The following is a 27,816-nucleotide window of genomic DNA, read 5'->3' as shown; positions in this document are numbered from 1 at the left end:
CTATTTTCTTGTTACAGGTGAAGGGACTCTCATTTTCAATCACAAAGGAGGGAGGGATGGAGTGAAGAGGGTTGTATAGTGTGGGGTGTGGACATTTATTACATTATCTTCAAAAAATGCGAAAAAAATGCATTCAAAAAAATCGGGGGGGGGAGTGGGGGGGTGGGGGTGGGGATTCTTGGGTGCGATGGTTGGACGGTATTTCAAACATAAAATAATAAAAATAAATATTTGTGTTTTTTAACCTTTTCAAAAAAAATGGGGGGAGGTGAGGTGGGGGGGGGGGTATAGTGTGAGGGTGTGGTGGTAATTTGTGAGATGATCTTTAAAAAAAAAATAATGAAATAAAAAAATTAGGGGGGATTCGGGGGGGGGGGATTCTTGGGTGCGATGGTTGGACGGTATTTCAAACATAAAATAATAAAAATAAAAAGTTGTGTTTTTTTAACCGTTTAAAAAAAAATGGGGGGGGGGAGGGTATAGTGTGAGGGTGTGGTGGTCATTTGTGAGATGATCTTAAAAAAAATAATAAAAGGGGTGTGGGATGGGGTGGGGGGAGGGGGGGGGGGAGCAGGGGGAATGGTTTGGGTGGAGTCTATTGTGGTATGTCAGGTAAGAGTAGTTTTGTCAAAGTATCAATCAAATCTAATCATTAATAAAGAAGTTATGGCAATTTTAGCAAAATTTAATAATTTGACCTTGCGAGTCAAGGTCATTCAAAGGTCAAGGTAAAATTCAACTTGCCAGGTACAGTAACCTCATGATAGCATGAAAGTATTTGAAATTTGAAAGCAATAGCCTTGATACTTAAGAAGTAAAGTGGATCGAAACACAAAATTTAACCATATATTCAAAGTTACTAAGTCAAAAAAGGGCCATAATTCCGTAAAAATGACATCCAGAGTTATGCAACTTGTCCTTTTACTGTACCCTTGTGATAGTTTGCGAGTGTTCCAAGTATGAAAGCAATATATATGATACTTTAGGGGTAAAGTGGACCAAAACACAAAACTTAACCAAATTTTCAATTTTCTGAGTATAAAGAGCCCATAATTCCGTCCAAATGCCAGTCAGACTTTCATAACTTTGCCTGCACAGTCCCCTTATGATAGTTAATAAGTGCTGCAAGTATGAAAGCAATAGCTTTGATACTGTAGGAATAAAGTGGACCTAAACACAAAACTTAACCAAATTTTCAATTTTCTAAGTATAAAAAGGGCACATAATTCTGTCAAAATGCCAGTCAGAGTTACATAACTTTGCCTGCCCAGTCCCCTTATGATTGTTAGTAAGTGTTGCAAGTATGAAAGCAATAGCTTTGACACTTATGGAATAAAATGGACCTGAAACACAAAACTTTACCCAAATTTTCAATTTTCTAAGTATAAAAAGGGCACATAATTCTGTCAAAATGCCCGCCAGAGTTATCTAACTTTGCCTGCCCAGTCCCCTCATGATAGTAAGTAAGTGTACCAATTTTGAATGCAATAGCATTGATACTTTCTGAAAAAAGTGGACCTAAACGCAAAACTTAACCAAAATTTTCAATTTTCTAAGTATAAAAAGGGCACATAATTCAGTCAAAATGCACGCCAGAGTTATCTATCTTTGCCTGCCCAGTCCCCTCATGATAGTAAGTAAGTGTACCAAGTTTGAATGCAATAGCATTGATACTTTCTGAGAAAAGTGGTCCTAAACGCAAAACTTAACCGGACGCCGACGCCAACGCCGACGCCGACGCCAACGCCGACGCCAAGGTGATGACAATAGCTCATAATTTTTTTTTCAAAAAATTGATGAGCTCAAAAAGAAATTCAACGTATATTTAAGTTAATTGGCGCTAAGGAAAAGTATGCGAGTCTAACAAAGAATGAAAATAATTCTAATAATAAATGCATTTGGTATCAACTAGCATTGTATTAAATTCTCAATCAAACCACATTTTATTTTTTAATAATGTTCTCCTGGAATTAAATACTTTATTTAATGTATTTCCTTTTTATGTTTAGTCATTTTCATGTACTGACATTAACGTGTAACTCCTCTACTCTCCCACCCGTCACAAATATTTTTTGAACGTACCATCTACTGCAATATAAATTCGTGAAATAACGTATTTTTCTATACTGGTCATGTACGTAATTCCGGCCTGTACGTAAAAAATCGGCCACCTATGTAAAATCATTTTCATGATCTTAACGCACATATTTTGTTTTTATTTAGAAAAATCAACATGAAAACCATCCCTACTCTCAATATTTTGCAAATGTAAGAACCACATCACTGTAAACTTTTGTGTTAAAATGTCACAAATATAGCGGGAAATATTTGGCTCGTGGGGAAAGTGATGTCATCATTTGTTTCAACAATTATATTCATATAAGAAACAAATATACATGACCAGTAGTTTCAATTAGACGATACTTTCTCATCGTGTGCATTTATTCCGATTAAAGCGGGTATATACGATTTTTTATATGTGTTTAATTGTAATATATTGATAAAATATGTTACAATAACACAAAATAGGCAAGAAAAATTATAAATTAAAGCCGAATTTCATAAAATGCAGCAAAGACAAATTAGCGCCCCGAGCCGATAGTGACGTACATATTTTCCTACAATAACTGAAGCATTCGTCTTTGTATTATAAACCGTTAAACTACGAGGGGTGTTCCAGAAATTTGTGGATTTTCGCTATAACTTATTAGTTTGCTGGTAAAAGTCAATGAAATTTACATATTATACAAACCAAATATCACGGACTTTATATATAAGCTAAAAATGCATGAATTCCATAAAGCGCGTTTGAAATGCGTTGCCATAGAGACCTCAGTAACGACATGCGGCGCACGCGTGTATTTTATTATAAGTATGAGCGTTACGCGAATTTAAATTTGGTTTAAATGTCGTTGATAAACGGAATATACGGCAAATTTCACGTTACAGCGTCTAAGTCCTCCTTACAGCCCGGATTTGGCCCCTATGGACTTCCGCGTCTTCCCGGAAGTTAAATCACAGTTGCGCGGTATTCGCTTTGCAAGTAAACAGGAACTTACAGTTGCAGCAAAGCGAATCGTGTCGTCTTTTGACGCTGACTGGTATAGAGACACTTTTGACAAGTGGATTTCCTGACACATAAAGTGCATTCGCGTTGGAGGTGATTATGTGGAAAAGATTTGACAGTTGTTAACTTCATAACGTCATTGACGTTGAACAGAAACGTTACACGTGCGTCGGTGTGCGCATTGTGCACATGTTTAAATCTCTGATATATATTTATTGTTTTATGTATTTCCATGATGTTTGGAGAGAAGATTTGGAAAGGACGAAATATTCTTAACATGCTATTTGTTTGTCCATTTATGTTACCAAATGAAAGTTATAGCGAAAATCCACTAACTTCTGGAACACCCCTCGTAAGTTTAGATGCACATCGTACATGTATGGTATACATGCTGGCGAATTCGGCTGTACAGCCGTTTTCAATTTCAGAATTAAATATCTGGCTTATTTCGCATTTTTCGACACATGTTCTTCTTAACTTTTATTTTAATTTATATTGAAATATATATATAATAAGTTTTTTACACAGTTTATATAAATTCATAAATATTTGACAAAATCGTATATACCCGCTTTAATCAAAGACCTAGATAACAATGTTATCTATAGGTCTTTGCTTTAATGTACTGAATTTCACGTCTATATTTAGTTACAGCTAGCACTTAGTCTGTTGCAACACGCGTGCACGCTTTTTATGAGAAGAACTTGACAGACAGCAGCAACAATTTCGCACTCTTATAAAAAAAACGTTTCTTATGCTTACGAAGGGACTTAATAAGAACAATCAGCAAATATTAACACATGGCTATAGAAGAACGAAATTTACATGCACTGAAATTTAATTGTTACCGCGTAGATTCTTTAACGGTTGTTTTTTTTCACAATTTACTCGCCATAAGGATTCAATTGCTCACCATTTGCTTTTAACTGTTCATACGTAATTATTGTTTATAGTTAAAAGGTGTGAGGATGATGCCCGACATTGTCTTTGATGTACTATATTAATTACCGTTTTATATTACGTAAATTGTAAAACTGTAAATATTTGTTAAACAATCTGCGGTAAACGGTTACTTGATTGACCGACGTCAATCAAATGTAATAGTCCAGTAAACCCGCCCTCTTAAGTATTATAAGAACAGATTGGACGGCGAAAATTACAGTTTGGCGACTAGAAAGCAACCTGAGAATTTCCCGTGACGCATCTTTGTTAGCACACATGACTGTAATGTGGCTTGTAAAATTTTAATTTACGAAATAATTTTGATCAAAATAGACCAGTGCACGGTGGCAAATGAGACCTTAATGTGCACTGGTAGACAGTTTAACGACAATTCATGTTTGGTTGCCCTTAAAAGGACAAGGTTACTTCGCAAAGGGAGTGCTGACAATAAAAAAGACATTCTTCACGCTCCTCGTGTGCGCTGCCGCTTGTATGGCCTCTTCAGAAGCCACAAGCCGTCAATCCGAACCCTAGAGCGTACTGGGTACCGCCGTCCTGGGAAACTTCCACTATCTTCATAGGGCCAACTCTCAAAATCCTGGCCTTTATCTATGCCCAAGGTGCGCCCGCCCGTCCTCTACGCTGCCACCGCCGCTGCTCCCGTCCCTCTTCCGGCGATGTAGTGAAACCACTATCCACCTACGGACACCCCCATACCATTCCTCTTGGCGATCCTTCCGATCCAGAAGTTCTGGGAGTCAGCAAAGTAAGCAGAAGAGGACGTCCGGGTCGAAGAATGACGGTACTCGCTTGATTAACAGAGCCGCCCGCAAAAAATCTCATATCAGACCCTCCTCAGACAATGTAATGAAACGACTTTCCACCTACGAACAATTACCACTGCGCTTTGTGATTCTTCGGGGTCTTCTAGAAAATCTTCGGCGACTCTCGCCCTGTCGCGATGTGCACGCTCAAGCTGTTGACCGAGCTCTTTTATACTAATGAATACTATAACATTTATAGAGTAACCTTGATTTTTTTACAATGGCCCTTTTCGTTTACATTTTCAACGTAAATCGCCAGCTGACAAATTTAGTCGCCATTGGCGATTTTGTCGATCGGAAACGCTAAAATAAAATATCATGACTTTTAAATAAAGCTAGAAAATTACGTTTTAAATAATTAAACATAAAGGTTTAAATTGTTGTTGTGGTTTTATGTCACTTGTTTGTCGCATATTCACCGCGTGAAATGTGTGTTATTAATTGCACGTGTATTCAAACCACACGTAAATGTTCGTAAATAAAAAGTACACTGCGGGAGATCACATAATATGGGCCCTCACATTGCTTATTATCAGTTTATTTTTTCACCATCGAAATATATTGTATTCAAATATATGTAGTTTTCTTTCGACAAATTCAAATCATACTTTTCGGGCCGCGTCATGCGAAAATGGGTCTATGGCGCGTTGGCTAGCGTAACTATAGCCCTGCCTGCGCAGTCTGGTCAGGAGCTGCGCTGTCCGCTATAAATCACGCAAGATTGCGTGGTCTCATTAGGTATCTCCTGACATACTGCGAGATGCGCAGGCTGGACCATAGCGACGCTAGCCGCATATGACATTAGATCCATTTTCGCATGACGCAGGTCTATAAATATATCAATGTTTCTTATACATCTAAGCACAATACTTTTCAATAGCAAATTGAAGTCAAACTGTGTTATTTATATCAAACTTGCAAATTTCGGTAGCCTTTCAGTCTTTCAAGAACGATTTCCATACCGACTGACGAGTACGGAAAACATTTGTCGTTAGATAATGAAACGATTTCAGTCTTATCATGACACAATATTATTTCGGACGTTTTTGTTTCCTCATCTTAAAAGCAATTCTGTTATCGACGTTTATCGATAGTCCAGTATGTCTTCCCCGGAGAATTTAGTACAGTCAAAATGCGAAATTTTATTAAAACATATCTCACACACAATAATACCGAAAATGATCAAACCAAACAGTTTTGTTGTTTCTGTTGAGTTTTAGCAAAAATGGATACATTATATCCAATTGTCACGAATTTACCCAATGATCTGCGTTTTCTTATAATTATGAAACAATAATGAAAAGGAATAAATATGCATATTAAAATAAAACATTTTTCTGTAAAAATTTTTTTGGCTTTACACAATGAACTTATGGTTTTATTGATCACTTAGTAAAATAGTATTGGATTTTTCCGTTTTTCTTCCGTTGATCTGATAAAGAATCAGCTGTAATTAAGGTTGGTAACTAATGCTCGATTGGTCATTGTCGGCTCGGGTACTACTTAAATGTACCACGGGTACTCTTAAGTATACTTAAATGTACCACGGGTACGGAAAAAATACGAACACGTTCCCGCCAAATTATACTGTATCTGAGTGTTATCCCAGTCAAAAATCCGATGTCGTTAAACGCACCACGGAATACGAAACAGAATTCACTTCGAAAAAGAAACTGCCTCAACATTCTTCTTGTAGTATAAATTTCGATAATATAGAGGTTATTGTACACAATTTTGACAAAAATATGACCATAAGTATTTGAAGAAAAAAAGCCGACAACGACCGATTTAGCGTTAGAATTCTCGGGTACGTTTTAGTATATTTACGCTCGATTGGTCATTGTAGGCTCGGGTACTACTTACATGTACCCCGGGTACTCTTAAGTATACTTACATGTACCCCGGGTACGGTAAATATACTTAAACATACCCGGGCTATATTAGACTGTACCCGATTTGTTTGCCCGCCCAAAATCTGATGTCGTTATAAATTCTAACGATACTGTAAAACGATATTGTTTATCTTAAATGAACTTCTCTTTAAAAAAAACACTACATCACCATGCTTTTTGAGTATGAGTTTCGATGATATAAAGGCCATTTAACAGCAAAAAGACACTAATGTTAACAAAATTAATTTAACAAAAATAGCCGACAACGACCGATTTAGCGTTCAAATTCCCGCGTACGTTTAAGTATATTTACCGTACCCGGGGTGCATGTTAGTATACTTAAGAGTACCCGGGGTACATGTAAGTAGTACCCGAGCCGACAATGACCAATCGAGCTATATTTACCGTATCCGGGGTACATTTAAATATACCACCGACTCTAGATGAATCACGGTTAAACGCGCGGGGGTAAAACATAAACTGTTTATTTTTTGTGTTTAACGCGCTATAAATCCATTTATAACAACGGAAATATACTAAAAGTTATAATTTTTTTGCAAGAGGAATTAATAAGCAACAATTACGATAACGTATTAACCAATAAAATCGAATAAGTTTTTGCATAAAAATTGAATTTATTACAGTAAAGGTCAAATACTCGATTCAACTCCTGTTAATATACGCTCCGTGAGTATATTTAAGAGTAACAGGGGTACATTTAAGTAGTACCCGAGCCGAAAATGATACATCGAGGTCATTAACTGCCATATCAGTTGAATGAAAATAAAAGTATGGAAAGCTGGTTCAGTAATAAATTTTAGCATGTGTATTCGTAGTATTGGTCCGCTTTATTGAAACATCTAAATAGTTTTTAAAAAAAGATTTAAAAAAAAAAACACATACATTTTATATATAAATCTGTATGTATTCTTGTATATCTTGTTAAATATTCTTTTTGTTTAATGACTTTTCTTTAACAAAATACTGACAGTTTGGAGTACTGGTATTGACAAATCATAAAACAAACTCATTTGAGCAGAGGCAATTGTCTAGAACATCATAAGTTTATATTGTTTTAATAGTATATTCTAAATAGAGAATATAAAAACATTTTAATAGATATATAGTAGTTAAATTGAAAATTAGTGAACACTTTTCAAAAATTCATATATATGATAATAGAACTTTTTTTATAAGATTTAGTTATATTGATTTTGGCCACAAACACTAGGCATATGAATAAAGTTGATGAGTGTAAACATGTATCATAATGTACATATAAGCTACGCTATTCACTGTTCACAATATTTGTTGACCATATTTGTTGTTCACATATAGGCTATACTGTTCACTATTCACAATATATGTAAATATTGTTGACCTAATGTAAACATAAAGGCTATACTGTTCAATGTTCACAATATCTGTTGACCTCATATACACATAAAGGATATAGTGTTCAACGTTCATTATATCTGTTGACCTCATGTACACATATAAGATATACTGTTCACTGTTCACAATATCTGTTGACCTCAAGTTCAATGTCCTGCATGGTCTTTAAAACTTCTGACAGCCTATTTTCATCCATTTCAAACCGAACAACGTCTGACTCCTGAAAAATAAAACATCACAAATATTAAAATTGTAATTTATCAAATGTTTGATAAAGTGTTTATTGATATAGGACTTCTTTTAGGAAAAGTTATATCTTTATTTGATAAAAGCATTCATTATTACAATAATTATTTCACATAATGTTTAAAAGGTTTGTTATACATTCTACTGCCAAGGCTTTTATTTCATGGCTAAATTTATTTATATGTTATTTCAGTGAGTGTTTGAAACATATGAATAGAATGTATAATAATTGTACCTGACTACCAGTTGCATTTGGTCCAATTTTAAGTTCCATTATGGCAGTAGGTGTGTTAATATCTTCTATATGCCTGGCTTGGGACTTAATGTCAATTCTCCATGACACATGCTTCAATGAGTGACCCCATGATGATTTGTTTATTACTGCTTCATGAATTTTGTTTTTCTGATTTTTCCAGAACTTCCTGATTGCATTGGCTTGGTTTTCAGTTATTGCTCCTTCAGGTTTTTTTAATTGTGATGTGAGGAACGCTTCACACTGGTTGTAGTCCATGTCTGCTGACACCAAGCTCTGTAAACATCAAAATCTCACAACATTGTAAGTTATTCACATAAACTTGTCATCAACTATAATGTCAGATAAGGACACAAACAATAAATTGCTTGTTTTCACTAAAATTTTGAACAGATGATTGCCCTTTAGAGTTTGCAGACACCTATTGCTGGAGACTTGACCTGATAGAAGTTACAAACTTATTAAAGAACACTTGGATAGACCTAAATGAATAAGACAGGTGTCCATAGGCCACAGATGCCTGCACAATCAACTTTTGTCTCAAAGCTTCGCTTATGTCAAACACGACCTGTTCATGACCAAATTTAACTTATGGCCTATAAGTGGGACATTGCTTTGAGGTAATACATCAGACACGCACTCTTCTAAGGTTGCCATTTGTTGTAAATTGTCTTTAAATTGAAAGAAGAATATTAAAACGTTACAACCTGGTCAAGCCGTTTTATTCGAATTCGATCTTTGATCTCTAAAAGTGACCCTGACCACTGATGTAGTGAGAAAAGTTTTACACACAAAATGCAGTGTTCTAATGGTTATTGTAATTGTTAAGTTAAAATGAGGAATAAGGAATTCACAGTCCAAATAAGCTGTTTTATTTATTTATCTCTGAAGTGTGACCTTGACCTTTGAGGTAAGATACTGAGTGTCCTTATGACAATTGAAATACCCCTGTATGTGCCAAAATATTTTAAAAGCCATTAATATATCACAAAGTTATGGATAAAACAGGAATTGTCAAGCTGTTTCATGGCCAAATTAGACTTTTGACCTCAAAATGAGGCCTTGACCTTTGAGATAGTGAAATGGCTGTTACACACCAAATGCCTCATGGTTGTCATGTGTGGTAAGCTTAAAATCTAAAAATAGCAATAAAAATGAAAAATTTAGTCTTAACAAGCTGCTTCATTACAAAATCTGACCTTTAACCAAACAGGTGCTAAATGCTACATGTCTTCTTATAATTATGGATAGTAGTGCAAAGTTATTTTAAAATTTAAACATAATGGCACCATTATGGCTGAATCAGGAATTTTTGCATACATGTACAAACTGACAGAAAGGCGGTGGGGCTGCTTTATGCCACCTTCTTCAAAAGGGGACATAAAACAATCGAACATTAAATACAAATAACATATAAATACACACAATTAAATTAAGCTATGATAAATAACACTGCGATCAAATGGGAGTAACAGCATCACTACTATATTCCACATTTATAAGATTTGCCTCACATGTTACATAAGTTAATTTTTTGTCTATAGTGGAAATGGTTATTTTTTCTAAGATTCGACCTAGTGACCTATCTTTTAATGCATGTGACACAGATTAGAATTCAGCCTTGATACTGATAAAAAACGGACCAAGTATCATCAAGATTAAGTCATAATATTGGCATCTAGATTGGTAACTAGATTTTTCCAAGCTTTGACCTGGTGATTCTCATGACTAGATTCACTCTTAACATAAAAAATGTCAACATAAAACTTTTTTAAGATTGAGTCATAAATGTGGCCTATACAGTGGTAATAGGGTTTTTCTTAGATTTGACCTTGTGACCTAGTTTTAAAAACACTTGACAGAGATTATCTGCTTGGATATTGTTCAAATTAAAATTTTGAGCAGGTTTCATCAAAATTTAGTCATAAAAAGAGAGAGGTTCTAGAGGTTATATTATTTTTCTTAGATTTGACATGGTGACCTGTGTTTTTGACACACATGACCCAGATTAAATCAGTAAAGATATATTCCAGAAAAAAATATTCTGACAAAGTTTCATCAAAATTGGATGGAAAATGTGGCCTTTAGAGTGGTCACCATCTCAAAGTTGATCACAATAGCTCAGCTTGAGAACTTAGAGCTTAGGTAGGCTTAAACAGGTAGGTGAGACACTACATATGTTGTGTTTACTTTTTGTTCATAATGTTTGCAAATGACTATCCACAAAAATTTATGTTTTAGCAAAGAAATCTTTAAAATCTTTTAGAAACATATGCTTCTTTCAAAGTATGTCAAATTTGCAAAAAAATATTGAATGTAGCAAAAAGTATGGAAACTTGATATGAAATCAGAAAAAAAATACCCCAAATTAAGTGTACATTTTTTTTGTGGGAAATCAACTTTCCCTTTTTAAGCTTAAGATATAAAGATGTAATTATTTCATATAAAATAATTTTATGATTGCCATTACAAGCCATTTTATAATGTATGATAGAAATAATTTGCTTGTTTTTTGTTACATATCTTTGGTGTGATAACTGACTTCTTTGCCATCAAATTATTTGACCTTTCATCTATGTTTGACAGTTATACAGCTGGCAGGCATTTTCTGGGTGTATCTTTCTTCTTATTATTCCCATAAATTGCAGGGCTCCTCTGGACCATCGACGCAATTTGACTATTCAAGGAGTCATGGGACTCGGTAGAACTAGCACTTGGTGTCTTTAAGGAGATCTGAAGAACTGTCACACAATGGGGTTTGAACCCATGACCTCCAGATAGCTATGCGGACACCATAACCACTATGTCACAGCAACCTACTTTTGACGGGTACTCGGATGTCTCGCGCTCAAGGTGGTTCCACCCTCATTGTTTCGCACCTTGTTGTTTCGTCCCCCAATTAGCGGAACAATGTTTTGTCACATATCATTATTGTGTATTTTGTTCACTGATGGGATTTGAATAAAATGTGTAATTAAAATGCACTACAATTGATGTTTGTCTTTTGTTACATGATGTGGTTTGAAAATATTGTAATTCAAGGTAACATAATAGATGAATATGTGTAATAAATATTGTATTATGTACACTGTAATGCTTATGTAAAAATATTATTTTTTTACACAAACAGTTTAATTGGTGATAATTATATAATCATAATAAAAATTGACTTGATAATCACAATCCAATTAATTCGATACAAGTATCTTTTATTAGCAGGTCATAAAGCCGGTATACATATATATATATATATTTGAGGCAATTGACCGTAAATTTAAATAGCATGAGTCTTAAATTAGCAATGTATTTTATTCCCTCATAATGTAATTGTGATAAAACAGGTGTTCGTTATGGCAGCTATATTGCTTACCATTTGTAGAAAACGAAATGTGAAAACATTTGGCGTTCCTGAGTTATTAAAAAAATAACAGTGTTGCTATATTGTAATGTATAATAATTACGACTCATTCAATTTATATTTGTGCTTTGCTGTTTTTCCTGGTACAAATGGTAAAAAGTTAATAAAGTGAGTAGTTTTAGAACAATCTCAGTGCAATGCAACAATTTGGTAAAAACAAAATAAACTCCTTTAGGGGTGATGGAATAGAGTATCACTAATCGGATATGGTTTTAATGATTATAGAACTTCGTAACTCTTGATGTTTTTTAAACAGTGTTTAGTTTATTTACCCATAAAAAACTACAACATATTCATGTAGTGCAATTTCACATTTAATAAAAATATGCATTGAAATTAAGCATTTTGTTTCATAAATGCGGGATATTTTATTAGTATTAAACAATTTATAAAATTCAATTAAAGATGACTTTGGAAAGCATGGAAATAATAATAAAAAAGAGATGACATATTATAATTGTTTAAGTCATAAGACATAATTAAACATATTAACTGCGTTAAATTCCAATTATTAACTTGACAGCTAACGCACAAAGTGGTGCTTGCACAACAATCAATTAATGACACACGCCTTCAATTGTCAATAAATAAACTATTCAGTTTTCTTTTCAAGTTCTCCCTCAATGGGAATTGATTAACAGTCTGAACAAGTGTCATAAACATGCCACTCAATGCGGGAATCTCATCTTATAGAACATTTTCATTCCGATGTTGTTGCGTAATGTTATTTTTACTATCAGATAAAGATCGTCATGGAGAGGCGGTTCAATTATATTTACGTGCTTTTTTTTCATGAAAACATCACAATTTCTAGTTTAAGTTTTTTAGGTTTTTAAGGGTTATATATTTTTTTAATAATTGTAAGCGTACTTCTATTGTTATTCGCTAAATAGTAGAAATCATTTTATAAAATGCTGTTTTTGTTTCTAGGGTTATTAATAATTATTAATAATGAAGTGATAAATCAAATAAACAATTAAATAGATCAGAAAATTATTATTTATTTTTTTTGTTTCTACACTAGACTATAAGTTAAACCATCAGGGCCCTCAATCCATTTTAGGGGAAGCGGGTCGCTACCCATACCAGGGGGAATTTTCGCGGCATTTTCCCTTTTGGGGGGATTTTTTTACTTACTATCTAATTATTACATGTGTACATGTTTGCACTATATTCATTGCTTATTTCATAATTTAGTATGTTTGACAAGATTAAATTAAATTAGTATTGAGATATAATAATCATGAGACATCTATCTATATATAAAATAAAATAAAAAATTGATTTTTTTATTTTTTTTTAGGGGGATTTTTTCCCCAAAAAAGGGGAAAAAAGTATACTTTTCAGGGGGGGGGGGGGTAATCGGCCGAATTTCGGCCGTGGATTTGACAGATTGAGGGCCCTGATCATTGACGTGATAAATATCCTCTTATTCAAATTAAAATTGTGGGCAAAACGACGAGGGCGGAAATGTCATGTGGGCGAAATAACAAGGATGCGAAAATACTTGGGTGCGAAACGTCTGTAAATTCTTTTGACGGAACAGTCCCGTTTTCAAACAAAGGACACACTGTAGGCTTAGTTGCAATAATTCAACTCTCAGCTTAGGCTGAGAGTTGCAATGCGCTCTCTCTTGTCCAGCGATGCAAAATGTTATCAACAATTCAAAGGTTAATGAACACTGAAACTGCAAGAGCTTATTAAAATTTAACTATCTAAACCACAAACTCTTCCAAATGGTACCATTAAAGCAAGAAATAATTGATTTGCATTGACAAAGATTTTGTTTTGTACGCTGTATCCGCCATATTGGAAAATTGACCCAATATAGGTCAGGTCGCATTACACCAATATTTAATTATTTTGTATGTCGCATTATGTGTTGGAGCCAAAAAGTTAATAACGATGTGGTATTCGATACAGAATACACCGTTTCAAATTTAAACATAACAATGTCAGCGAGAAAAGTGTGTTGAAACATCTTCGTGTTTTTATCGGACGCATGCAAAGGATAACATCGGTAGGTTTCCATTCAGGTAAATTTAACATGGTTATGAAGTTTATTCATTATTTTCCTCAATTTTTCTTGAACGACGTCTGTAACTCTGTTTAGTGAAGAATAAACTGCACTCATGTGTATGCAGGAGTGCATATGGACTCCCAGAGCCGCCATAGCAAAAATTATCAAAGGTTCTGGGAGTCCGTTTATATGGACCAACTGTTGGCTTTACAAAATACATTTTTGTTCCTGTAGCTAAAGAAACTTCAGCGTACAGTTTACATAGTATTGACAGACCTGTATAAAGTCGCGCCAGTCAAAAATCATAAAAAGCGACATTTAAAGTTATGGTAGCCAGAACTATTGTTCCTGTAGCAATGATAAGATTTCTCTGTATTATATCAATGGCTTTACATATATGCCAAAGTGAATACTAAGACATTTTGTTTTCTACTTAAAATATAGTGGCAATTTATGGATGATCATAATGTGGCCTTTGTGGGAGGGTTATTGAATATACTGAATACCTTTATTAATGATGAGCATTTTGTCACTAGTGCGGCGAAGTCTTCGTCGCTTAATTGTGGGAAGATTTCATTTTTTAAAAACTCGTCTGTTATATCTTTTTCATCAAAGTATAACCGCTTCGTCAAGCCATTAAACAATGCTGCAAATGTTTTTGCGTCGTCCGCCATGTTTAAGTCATGTGACCTTTGCAAGATGAAGTTACCAAACGCTTCTTTATACTCATATCATTGATACAGATGTCAAGATGGCAGCGCCCGTCTCGACGTTTCACAAATCACATACAAAGTCATTTAAACACGACGTTTCACCCTTTGACCAAGAACAAGATGCAAATTCAGCATTATCTGATCTGGACAGAGGTACTAATTATTGCATGTATTTTAAGTAGAGTGCAAACAACATGGACTAATTTAGTTTGTTTCGTACCGTTATGTTTCGTACCTGGTACAAGCATTCGGCATTGCCTGCTATCCCTCTAGCTGTTACCCTTTCCGTACACACAAAATTGTCCATTTTGTTATACACAAAACAAAAAGTGTGTGGTAAAAATTGATTTTTCACTTACTGTGTGTAACCAATAGGCGCCGGCACAAAATCTTCTATTTAGATTCTAAATTAGAAGGAGTGCTGTACCAGAAGAAGAAGAACATGACTTTGAAAATTACCAGAAATCAATAGATTTTACCACACATCATGTTACTTAAACAAACATTCCAAAATACAATTGGTAGAGTTAACTTTTATAAGCAGCATGGAGGGAGGGCTAACAGCTAATACAGAGTGCCTGTGGTTCCAGGCCCAGTGGGGATTTCAAGTACCTCCCTATGCAAACTATGCTTATTTTTTTGTTGGGAATATTTTCAAGTTCTAACTGCCATTGATTGAAACTTGACCGTTTGTGTTAATAGTGATGAAATTGCATATTGTTGTTCCTACTTTGGTAAAACAAGGTTATTAAAAATGAATGGATTTGGAAAGACTTCAACTTAGGCTGTGCCAACAACATTTTATGTATTCTTCTAAGACCAAGTTTTTGTACAGAAAAAGTTAAGCAATTTCATAACATAGACCAATCAACAGAAAGATAACCCTTATATAAAGACAAATGTAATTTAAAGGGACCGTCAACCAGTGCTTACATCGGGATTTTTGTCAGGCGCCCCGGGGCAGATAGGGGTGGTTGAAGAGGGGTGTCCCCTGCTGACGTTGATTTTTTTTTTAATTTAACGTGTCATTTGACGTTCTGTGGTGCGTTATAACTCAAAGAAAAACAGCGTCAAAAGACGTCATTTGGTGCGCTATGTCTCTTGAAGATAATCCCTCAGTCATTTAAAAGTACATATATTGTTTAATTGTTTTAAAACTTTCCCGCATAGGTTGTAAAATCGCGACTTGAACGATTCCCCAATACATCAATTTCAACCTGACTCTATTACTGTATACTTACTACTTTTCAAGTGTCTATTTATTACCCGATAATCCCGTTTATTCCGTTTGTATAAATCACTTTCTGGTTAATATTTACGATAAAAGCTCTCAATTATTTCTTTAACACAAACCTTGCCGTTTTTCTATAGAATCAAATAAATTTAAAGTGACTATTTATAGCTTTGATGAAATATTGCCTCTGAACATGCGTCAATCCCCTGACGTGTTGTGTGCTTGTTAAAACGCTCAATAGTGAATACACGCACGCTTTCTATGCAAATGCCGCAACGTTGTACATGCTGCATAATTTGCGCGCTATTTTAAATTAAGAAAAAGATTCGACACAAAATAAATTTGCACTGCTAATTTCAAGCAAGAATATTTTAACGTTGCGGTAACATTTACATTCGGAAGTGTGTTTCGGATTAAAAACGCGTTAACATCGACTTACGGGAATGGGTTTCGGATTACAAATTTAATTATTTTCATTTGAGATTTCAACAAATATTAACAGTTGCATAATGAATTCAACGATAATTTGTTTAAACACTTTACAAGTCGAATAAATATTTTTATGGAATTATGCAAGAAATTCACGTTGTCCACAAGAATTACAGCCATTTGCCATCATCAGTCTTCTAAGTAACTGACAAAGATTTCTGTGGCAATTACATGTACGTCACGAGTCGTCTGCATGATTTAACTGCAGGTATTGCCTGCCTACTGCTGTCGCTCATACAAAGCGTGCGCTCCCATTGACCAATATTGATTTTCTTATATAGCAACGCTCCGCCTTTAGGCGGGCTTTAGCTGGGTAAAGAGACAAAGGATCGAAAATCGGCTTCCAAAATTTGCAGTGAAGTTCATATTGCTTTGATCTTAAGATGCAATAACTGTCAGAATACACTGATCGGAAAATTTCAGGCGCCCCGCGGACTCTGATTTTGAAATTTAAGCGCCCCGCTGAGGGACCTTTAAATTGCCTGTGGAAAGCACTGCCGTCAACCACAAATGACGAAAAAAGAAAAGTTTTAAAGTACCGTATTTTTGCACAATTATTAGTTTATATTGATTAAAATATCACAATTGATTTAAGTTCTAAATCAATTGAAGTAACATTATTTTTTTAAAACATTAATCAGTCTTAGAAATTAGCACACGTCCGATTGAACGTGGCGAGAAAATTTACTGCCGGGCACATACAAAAATTCACGTTTGTCGTCCGTCAGGCATGTATATTATTGAAGCCAATTGACAGTTTATAAAAAAAATCATAAGTAGTTCTTGGTATTTGCAAATCTTTTTTTCAATTTTGCGAACAAACAACTTGCTGGAAGTTGTAAAGCAATGAAATTTGATTGGTTTAACAACACGCACCTGCTTGCGCACGTCATCGTTATTGTTTTTGAACGATGCATTTCGGTAACATTTGGTTCTTATCGACGGTTTCTCTAGAAATTAATCAAGTAGATGCCCTTTGAATCGATTATTTCAATCAAGTCATGCGCTTCCGTTTTCGTCAATGTCAACAAATGTCATTGTTGACATAGAGGCTAAGCAGTATCTAAGGGGCTAGCCCAGTTAATCACTTCAAAAACGGAGAATTGACAGTGATTTAGAGAAAAGGGAAGCCAAGAAATGGTACGAGGACACCAGCAAACGCTATTTTTAAGAGCACTGGTGTAACGATCGACCGTGGCTCCAGTACAAAAATGGCATGTTCTGTAGTTGGTGTACAGACATAGCAGTGACACCCAAAGAAAAGTTGTGCAGTTTTGTTGAAGGTTCAAGTGTTCTTAAACTTGAAACAACTAGAGCTTTGTCACAGGCGTGACGAATACCCCCAAATGCCGCATTGACACAGAATATTTTGCATGTTGTCTTCACAAAAAACAGCGGACACCATGCTCAATGTTTAAAACGCACTAAGTGACCCCATGACCTAGTTTTTTAACCGGCATGGCCCATGTTCAAACTTGACCTATACATCATCTAGATACAACTTCTGACCAAGTTTGGTGAAGCTCTGATGAAAACAGTAGAGAGCAGACAACATGCTCAATATTTTAAACGCACTAAGTGACCCTGTGACCTAGTTTTTGACCCAGCATGACCCATATTCGAAGTTGACCTAGACATCATCTAGATACATCTGACTTAGTTTGGTGAAGATCGGATGAAAACAACTTGAATTAGAGAGCGGACACTTAAGTTAATACGGACCGACAGACAAGCTCATTCCTATATACCTCCTTAAACTTTGTTTGTGGAGGTATAATTAAAGTGCATGAAAAAACCAAACTACATGAGCGTAGTATTGTCAAAAATTCCAGGTCTACTCAAGATGTGTCCAAGTCCAAGGCTGCCAGGTGTCTCATTCAGTTGAAGGAAGCTGACTATGAAAAATTAGCTTTCAAATTTAGAACAGCTCATTATATTGCCAAATAAGTCTTTTAGGGACTTTGTTGACATTTGCAAACTTGAAAAGGCAAAGGGATTGGACATAGGAGAGTCCTATGTCAATGACAAGGGAGCAGTGGTTCTCGTGTCAAACATTGCCCATGTCACTCTGCAGCCAGTTGTTATATTCTTTTTTTAAAAGTTCGGGCATGTAAAAAATATGCTGGGCATGTTAAAATTTTTAAGTAACTGGCCCGACTGGCATTTAACTTTTCAAAGCTAATTTCAAAGACTGATTAATTATTTTATAGACAGTTTGGTAAAATTACTAAGGATTATTAAATTCAACATCGTTCTTGTTCATTGACTGCAAATTTACATTTCCTACAAAGAAGTCTTGCATCAGTAAACCTGAATTAAAATCCAGGTGAATTAATAAATTGACATATTTGGAAGGTCGTGGCACCAACATTCTCACTTATGAATACAAAACAATATCCTCAAGAAATGTCAGTCGTCAACAAATGCAAATTATTGTCTTCATTAATTTAGAAAAAATTCCAAAGGCAGTAAAGGCAATATGCATTAGCCAAGATTCAGCACTCTAAAACTAATAATTACAATACTTATGTTATTTTTAAAATATTTTTTATGTCCCCCACCCACTATAGTGCGGGACATATTGTTTTTGCCCTGTCTGTTGGTCTGTTTGCTCCAACTTTAACATTTGCAATAACTTTTTCAATATTCAAGATAGCAACTTGGAGCTGCACATTTTGAGTGGTGAAAGGTCAAGGTCATCCTATAAGGTCAGAGGTCAAATATATGTGGCCAAAATCACTCATTTTTTTTGAATACTTTTGCAAGATTGAAGATAGCAACTTGATATTTGGCATGCATGTGCATCTCATGGAGCCGCACATTTTGAGTGGTGAAAGGTCAAGGTCATCCTTCAAGGTCAGAGGTCAAATATATGTGGCCAAAATCGCTTATTTTATGAATACTTTGGCAATATTGAAGATATGAACTTGATATTTGGCATGCATGTGTAGCTCATGGAGCTGCACATTTTGAGTGGTGAAAGGTCAAGGTCATCCTTCAAGGTCAGAGGTCAAGTATATGTGGCTAAAATCGCTCATTTTACAAATACTTTGGCAATATTGAAGATACCAACTTGATATTTGGCATGCATATGTATCTCATGGAGCCACACATTTTGAATGTTGAAAGGTCAAGGTCATCCTTCAAGGTCAAAGGTAATATTTTATTAAAAAATTCAAAGCGGCGCAGAAGGGGACATAGTGTTTCCGACAAACACATTTCTTGTTTTATTTTATTATTAAAACTCTTTAATAATGTTCTTTTCATACGAAAAATATCAATACTGTTAACCAAATTGTGCATGTGTAGAAATAATATAGGTGTTCTCTCTCAAATAAACAAATTATCTGTTTCCCTTGCACTACTTAGTATTGAAAGCCCATTGATTTTGTGCAAATTATTTTTCTGCTGAAAAGCATGCAACACAGATAATATTGACATTAATTGCCTCATCCATGAAGTATTAATGAAGTACATGTATGAAGCCTACTTCTAAAAAAATATAGGAAGTTTGCACTGCATCAACCTGCGGAAATTCTAAATGTGGGCTTTATATTAGTTTAAATGAAGCCTTTGTATGGAATTCAATCAAATGCTTTATAATTAACTTTATCTTTAGTTTAAACCTATTTATTTTAGCTGGATTTCATCGAAAGCCTCAGGCTTATAGAAACGCACTCTAGTCTGTTTCCTGGGCCTAAAACCAGTGCTTGGTGTCTTTGGGGAAAATCTAGAGAACGCACCCCGATTGGCCATTGAACCTGTGACCTCCCGATCGCTAGACGGACACCTAGCCATTACGCCATGGCGACTAGAAGTTTATCTTGTTAGAAAGAAAATCTGTACATTTTATTGAAAACTGTGTTTACTTAAAAATTATTACCCTTATGATGCAGGATTGAGGTCAATGAAGGTTGGAGTTCAGTGTGAAGCAGTGGTTCGATTTCCAGGACTGTTTGAGAAATACCCATTTCCCATCCTTATCAACTCTGCATTTCTCAGACTAGCAGATGTTTTCAGAGCAGGGTAGGTTTCTGTTGTGCAGTTAAAGTTTTGTTGACGCCAGTTTAAGTAGGATTGTACTTTGTAATATTACTTTGATTGCCACTGGGATTTAAAAACCAAGATTCAATATGACCTCTTGAAAATATGAAGTTTTAAAATTCAAAGAATTCTTTGTAGCAATTATTTTTGAGGTTTTGTTTCTGATGCTTGATATTTTGTAAATGGTGCTTTTTATGCCCCCGGATCGATAGATCGGGGGTATATTGTTTTTGGCCTGTCTGTCTTTCTTTCGTTCTGGATGTCTGTCATTCTGTCCCAAAACTTTAACCTTACAGTAAAGTTTTGCAGTAACTTTTGATATATTGAACATAGCAACTTGATATTTGACATGCATGTGTATCTCATGGAGCTGCACATTTTGAGTGGTGAAAGGTCAAGGTCATCCTTCAAGGTCAAAGGTCAACAAAAAAAGCGGCGCATTAGGGTGCATTGTGTTTCTGACAAACACATCTCTTGCTCTAGAAAAAAATGTTAATAAATAAGTGAGTGATATAACTTTTAAGAGTATCATTTTCTGTGCTTTTAAAGATGCCTGATAAAGAAGAATAAGAAAAATATGCAAAATAGTGATTCAAAATCTGAATTGTCTTATTTTTCTGAGACCAAGAATCATTCAAAGTATCAAATTCCTTAATAATATGGCCATCACTCCCCGTCTGGTAGAAAACGTTGCTAGGTCCATCAATGTGACTGATTCATCTTCTCTGTAGTATGGACTGAATTGATTATTTTTTCAGTAACAACTTTATCCGTTGGTGCATTCTTCGTGTGACACATGAAAGTGAGAAACACCTCGACAAGATACTCAATGTGGACGAGTTCATGAGGAGGATATTCTCCGTTTATCACAGCAATGACCCTGTGGCAAGGGCCGTAACTCTCAGGTAGCTGTTCAGTATAGACTTGATAGAGTTATTGTTGCTGAATTGCATTGAAAGCCTTATGGACATAATATCTGATCCATTTCTTTGGAAAAACCAGTGCTTGGGTCTTATTGGATGTTTTCTGAAAGATTTTCTAAATGTTTCCAACAAAGATTTTTTATTTTTTTTCGATTTTTGGGTTTGAATTGTTGATAATGCCGTGGCTGCCAAAAACTGTAGAATTATCAATAGCAGTTATAAATTTAAAATTTAAACAAAAATGACAACATGAGATAGTGTATACGTACCACATAATCATCAATTTTGATTCATAAAAATTATATTGACAAAATGTATGATATACCTATTACATATCTTAATTTATGAATATTAAAATTTACTCCTGATTAAAATTCATAAAAATAGTTACAAAAATGTAAAGATGTCCTGAATATTTCAGGTTTATTGAAAATATTGAAAAAGATCACAGCACACGAATGAGTATGTCTCTCACAAGAACACACCATACATGTCTGTTTTAGGGTATTAGGCATCATTTCTTTGATTGGATGATTGCTTCACGTCAATGTTTATTTTTCCCTGATTATATGGTAGTGTGTCTGTTTACATGATGATTTCAGGGTATTGGCCAACATTTCCTTGATCATATCAGAGCGCAAGAACATCCATCACAGCATCACTGTCAGTCTGGACTCCCATGATGCTGTCGAGGTTCAGGCTGCCATATATGCAGCACAAAAATTCTCTGAACAATCAAGGTAGTACACAAGGGCTGTCATTTCTTCCAGATTATGCTGATTTTAACCCTTACAATTGTCCTTAACTTTGCTAATTTAAAGATGAAGGGTTTAGGTGAACAATTTTGGTGTTTTACTTTCTTGAGGTGCTTTGAAAATGATGCATTTGTGCATGAATGTATAACCAGGTCTTTGAGTTGTGTTTTTAAAAGCTTAACAGTACCTTTTTGTCCATATTAAAATTATTATAGGAAAAACTTATTTAACAATAAAATATTTTTGACTACAAAATGTACCTTATACAGGTAGTGTTATTGTCATTATATGCTTGTATATAACTATTCTGTAGTGGATTACGCCTTTTAATTTATTATGCTTGAATTAAAAATGAATTTATAAATGAACGCACTGTTGTAAAGATTTATTTAAGGTTTAGTTTTTTTATGGTCCATAATATTACAGTTGACTAATTAACAAAATGTAATTAACAATGTGAAAGCAAAAATATCATAAGTTTGACAAAAATGTCTGGTTAATATTTCTGTGCCTTCAACAGTGTTGTTATTTTGTAAGCAGCCATCTGTATAAATACTGCCTTGCTTGATAAATTGATATTTTTATGCTCCCGGAAAATTTTCAGGGAGCATATAGTTGCCAGTTTGAAGTTCCTTACTTCCGTACTTCCTTCCTTCCTTCCTTCCGTCACACTTTTGTCACAGTTTCTCATAGCTCCTTCAATATTTTACCGATCTCTTACATATTTGGCATGTTGGTACCTTGCATGAACCTCAACCTTTTGATGAGGTTTGAGGTCACTTGGGTTAAGGTCAAGGTCACCAAGGCTAATAATATATATTTCCGTAACAATTTTGTTACAGTTTCTCATAGCGCCTTCAATATTTTACCGTTCTCTTACATATTTGGCATGTAGGTACCTTTCATGGACCTCTACCTTTTGATGAGGTTTGAAATTGAGGTCACTGGGGTCCAGGTCAAGGTCACCGAGGCAAATAATTTATTTTTCCGTCACAATTTTGTTACAGTTTCTCATAGCACCTTCAATATTTTTCTGTTCTCTTACATATTTGGCATGTACCGGTAGGTACCTTTCATGGACCTCTACCTTTTGATGAGGCTTGAGGTCACTGGGGTCAAGGTCAAGGTCACCAAGGCTAATTATAGATTTTTCCATCACAATTTTGTTAAAGTTTCTCATAGCGCCTTCAATATTTTACCGTTCTCTTACATATTTGGCTTTTAGGTACCTTTCATGGACCTCTACCTTTTGATGAGGTTTGAGGTCCAGATCAAGGTCACCGAGGCTAATAATAGATTTTTAGCTCCACTGGCCAGAGGCCAGCGGGGCTTATGTCATGGTCCTGTGTCCCTCGTGCGTGCGTCCGTCCTTGCGTTAACTTTTTCTTTAAACATCTTTTTCTCCTAAAGTACTGGGCCAATTCTGATGAAATTTCTCAGGAATGTTCCTTGGGTGAACCTCTTTCAAATTTGTTCAAATTATGCCCCTGGGGTTAAATTTGAACCCGCCCCGGGGGTCACAAAATTGAAAATTTGCTTATATAAGGCCTATTTTGTGAAAACTTTCAAAATCTTTCTGTTCATAACCACTGGGCCAAGGGTAATCAAATTGGGTATGTAGAGACATCTAATAGTGCTTTACCAAATTTCTTCAAATTATGCCCCTGGGGTCAAATTTGACCCTGCCCCGGGGTCACAAAATTGAACAAATGCTTATATAAAGCCTATTTTGTGCAAACTTTAAAAATCTTCTTGTCCATATGAACATATGCTTATTATATCCGCAGCCCGCGAAATCTCTCTGCATTTTACACTGGTAGATTCTGCCTAAGCATTTTTAGCTCCACTGGCCAGAGGCCAACGGGGCTTATGTCATGGTCCTGTGTCCCGGGGGTCACAAAATTGAAAATTTGCTTATAAAGGTCTAATTTTTTAAAAACTTCTTGTATATAAACATTGGGCCTAGGGCTGCCAAATTTGGTATGTAGTGACATCTTATAGTCCTCTACCAAGTTTGTTCAAATTATGCTATGGGGCCAAGTTTGACCCTGCCCGAGGGTCACAAAATTGAACATATGCTTATATAAGGCCTATTGTGTGAAAACTTTAAAAAGCTTCTTGTCCATAACTGTATGGCATAGGGCTACCAAATGTGGTATGTAGTGACATGTAATAGTTCTCTTCTTAGTTTGTTCAAATTATGCCCCTGGGGTCAAATTTAAAATTGCCCCGGGGATCACAAAATTGAATGCTTATAAAGGGCTTATTTTGTGAAAACTTTAAATCTTCTCATCCATAACCATTGGGTCTAGGGCTACCAAATTTGGTATGTAGTGACATCTTATAGTCCTCTATTAAGTTTGTTCAAATTATGCCCCTGGGGTAAATTTGACCCTGCCATGGGGGTCACAAAATTGAACATACTATTATATAAGGCCTATTTTGTGAAAACTTTAAAAAGTTTCTTGTCCATAAACATTGGGCCTAGGGCTACCAAATTTGGTATGTAGTGAAATCTTATAGTTCTCTACCAAGTTTTTTCAAATTATGCCCCTGGGGTCAAATTTGACCCTGCCCCGGGGTATCACAAAATTGAACATATGCTTACATTAGGCCTATTTTTTGAAAACTTCAAAAATCTTCTTGTCCATTACCATCCTGCCAAGGGCTATCAAATTTGGTATGTAGTGACATCTTATAGTCCTCTACCAAATTTGTTCAAATGTTATCCCTGGGGTCAAATTTGACTTTGCCCCGGGGGTCACAAAATTGAACATATGCTTATATAATGCCTATTTTGTGAAAACTTAAAAAAAAATCTTGTCCATAACCATTAGGCCTAGGGCTACACAATTTGGTATGTAGTGACATCATTGTATAGTCCTCCACTTAGTTTGTTCAAATTATGCCCCAGGAGTCAAATTTTACCCTGCCTTGGGGGCTACATGAATGATTATATGCTTATATAGTGCCTATTTTGTGAAAACTTTCAAAATCTTCGTGTCCTTAACCATAAGGCATAGGGCTACCAAATTTGGTATGTAGTGACATCTAATAGTTCTCTACCAAGTTTGTTCAAATTATGCCCCTTGGGTCAAATTTGACCCTTCCCGGGTCTGTGCCTTCAACAGTGTGGCTATTTTGTAAGACTTTAAAAATATTTTTATCCATAACTGTTGGGCCTAGGACTACCAAATTTGGTATGTAGTGACATCAAATAAACCTCTACCAAATTTGTTCAAATAATGCCTCTGGGGTCAACTTTGACCCTGCCCTGGGGGGTCACAAAATTGAATAATTACCTATTTTGTGAAATCTTTAAAATCTGTCGAAAACAATTCCAACTATGGTTTCCAAATTTGGTATGCAGTAACATCTTATAGTCCTCTAACAAGTTTGTTTAAATTATGCCGTTTGGGTCAAATTTGACCCTGACCCGCGGGTCACAAAATTGAACATTATATACGCTTATATCTTGCTTATTTTGTGAAAACTTTAAAAATATTCTTGTCCTTAACTCTAGGACCTAGGGCTACCATATTTTGTATGTACATGTAGTGAGATATAGTAGTCCTCTACAAAGTTTGCTCAAATAATGCCCCTGGGGTTAAATTTGACCAAGCCCAGGGGGTCACAAAAGTGTACATGTGCTTAAATAGGGCCTATATTTAAGTATTTGCACATGCAGAGAATATTTGTTTCAGCCTTTTTTCAGCAGTGGAGCGATACAGGGCCATCATGGCCCTCTTGTTAAAACGAGTGATATAATTGGCTGTCGTTTTCCAATCTTCCAATTAAAATCGGTTTTATAAAATGTGTTTGGTATTTCGTATCCAAATGGCGCCGTTGTGAAGCGAAAATTAAGATTATTGAAATGACAAATATCAATCAAATTAGCGACTGACATCAAATAGTTACATAGGAAAAATGAAATGTGTTTGTCAACGAAAAAGACTACGTTTTAGATACAAGAAACACATATTATGTTTAGAAATGTGCACAGTGAATTTGTTTCACAAAAACCAGTGTTTCTGTTTGCAAATTGGGAGTTCAGTCCACTCGCGAAGTAAAACAATTTAGAAGAGGATCTTTCGAAAATGGAAATAGACAAACATGATTCGATTTATATGTTAGTGGATCTGTGTATAATCAGATTTGTATGCATATTCTGCTTTATTATGTTTGTCACACTGTTTAGTTAATTGAAATAGCATTGAACTGAAGATGTGAAATGCAAGATATTGAAAGGTAAACAAATTATATATATTAATTTAACTCAGTTTAATACATCATTAACACAAGAAGAACACTCAAGTGTGGTTGTTTATATTTAGTCCATTAACCTTGTTTGTATATAACATTTTATATAAAAAAATGTATTGTTTTGTTTGTTTTCACCAAATGGTTAGTATTATTCTTTTATATTAACATTTTCCAAATTCTTGTTTTATTATAGGCCCTATTTATCAAAAAAAAAATTGAATGACATCATTTTATGATTTATAAACAGATTGCAAAAAATATTTGTTCAAGATAAACTTGACAACAAATTGTTACAATGTAATTAAGTGATTTTAATATTCAGTAGCAAAAAAGTAAGGAGAATCCAACTTAAACAAGATGTATCTATTAAAAGTATATTCTACCAATGCCGTGAACAATCCCCTTGTTTATAACATGACTGCCACTAAGTCTATTACTAGCAACCTATCAGAGAATAGGTCAGATACCTTATTTCAATATATGGCAATCCTAGTATTTATTTTAAAAACAAACATGACAGGTCTAATGTCAGATGGAAAAAGTAAAGGAAAGTTAGGTCAAGCTAATTGTTTGTCATGATATCTCTTTAAACCTCACGCCATATGCAAGTAGCGTTGCCATGATCGCAACATCTTGATGAATTATAATTCAATTTTTTTGTCTCGTAAACATTAACTTTGTTTAACAAACAACCTCCACAAAGTTATCATTCCTATTGCCTTTCGGCACCTCATGAACCTGAAAAACTTGTAACTTTATGTTTCCTCAGGCAAATATCTTCTTTGTACAATAAACTATTTCTTCACCATGTTAACAATCCTGCTACACTCACTAATGCCTGAAGAATGAAGTAAAGTTCAGATGATCTACGTCATTAGGTATTTTGCATATGTCATGAACTATATAAGTAACAGAAACTTTGAAACCTACAAACACTTTTTGGAATTTTGGAAAGATTCATGATTGAATGAAGGATTAATCTTGTAGAACATGCATAGATTTGATCTTCAGCATCTAAAAATATGTGAAATAGAAAAAACGACAATATCTTTTGGAGAGATAAATGTACCTATGTTATAAGCAAAGGATCTGTGCGACAATTCCCGGACTTTTTAGTCTGTTTAGTTAACACCGTAGTAACGTTTTCCATATATAAAAAATGCTAACCCTCCCAACTTTAAGCGCCCAGTGGGACGAGGGATAGAAAGAGAAAGTCACATGCTTGAGTACATATCAACCCATGCGTATTGCACGCTTTTTACGCATAAAAACAGTGGAGCGATACAGGGCCACCATGGCCCTCTTGTTTTTAGGTGTTTATTAACACATAGATTGACA

General features: G+C 35.0%; 2 protein-coding genes across 2 annotated transcripts in view; one reads left to right on the top strand and one right to left on the bottom strand.

Moving 5' to 3' along the window:
* Positions 1-7,785: 7,785 nt before the first annotated feature.
* Positions 7,786-14,769, bottom strand: LOC127871788 (COMM domain-containing protein 1-like). Its single transcript, XM_052414987.1, has 3 exons — positions 14,564-14,769; positions 8,602-8,895; positions 7,786-8,340 (listed from the first exon to the last, which is right to left on the bottom strand). Exons 1-3 carry the CDS (start codon positions 14,729-14,731, stop codon positions 8,236-8,238), a joined length of 567 nt encoding a protein of 188 aa, XP_052270947.1. The 5' UTR covers positions 14,732-14,769; the 3' UTR covers positions 7,786-8,235.
* Positions 14,758-27,816, top strand: part of LOC127871783 (integrator complex subunit 7-like) — a 38,528-nt gene continuing 25,469 nt past the window's right edge. The window contains exons 1-4 of the mRNA XM_052414980.1: positions 14,758-14,923; positions 20,390-20,519; positions 21,296-21,442; positions 22,063-22,200. Coding sequence (XP_052270940.1) covers positions 14,809-14,923; positions 20,390-20,519; positions 21,296-21,442; positions 22,063-22,200 — 530 coding nt within the window. The 5' untranslated portion in view covers positions 14,758-14,808. The remainder of the gene's footprint in view (positions 14,924-20,389; positions 20,520-21,295; positions 21,443-22,062; positions 22,201-27,816) is intronic.

Source organism: Dreissena polymorpha, chromosome 3 (genome assembly GCF_020536995.1).
Source record: "Dreissena polymorpha isolate Duluth1 chromosome 3, UMN_Dpol_1.0, whole genome shotgun sequence".
Classification (NCBI taxonomy): Eukaryota; Metazoa; Mollusca; class Bivalvia; order Myida; family Dreissenidae; genus Dreissena; species Dreissena polymorpha.
This window is presented reverse-complemented; position numbering and strand designations above follow the sequence as displayed.

Excerpts from the sequence above, each read along its gene's own strand:
- LOC127871788 (XM_052414987.1), bottom strand. The coding sequence starts at position 14,731 with ATGGCGGACGACGCAAAAACATTTGCAGCATTGTTTAATGGCTTGACG. Across the intron at positions 8,896-14,563 it reads AATGCTCATCATTAATAAAG|AGCTTGGTGTCAGCAGACAT; the intron begins GTATTCAGTATA and ends TGATGTTTACAG. Across the intron at positions 8,341-8,601 it reads CAAATGCAACTGGTAGTCAG|GAGTCAGACGTTGTTCGGTT; the intron begins GTACAATTATTA and ends TTTATTTTTCAG.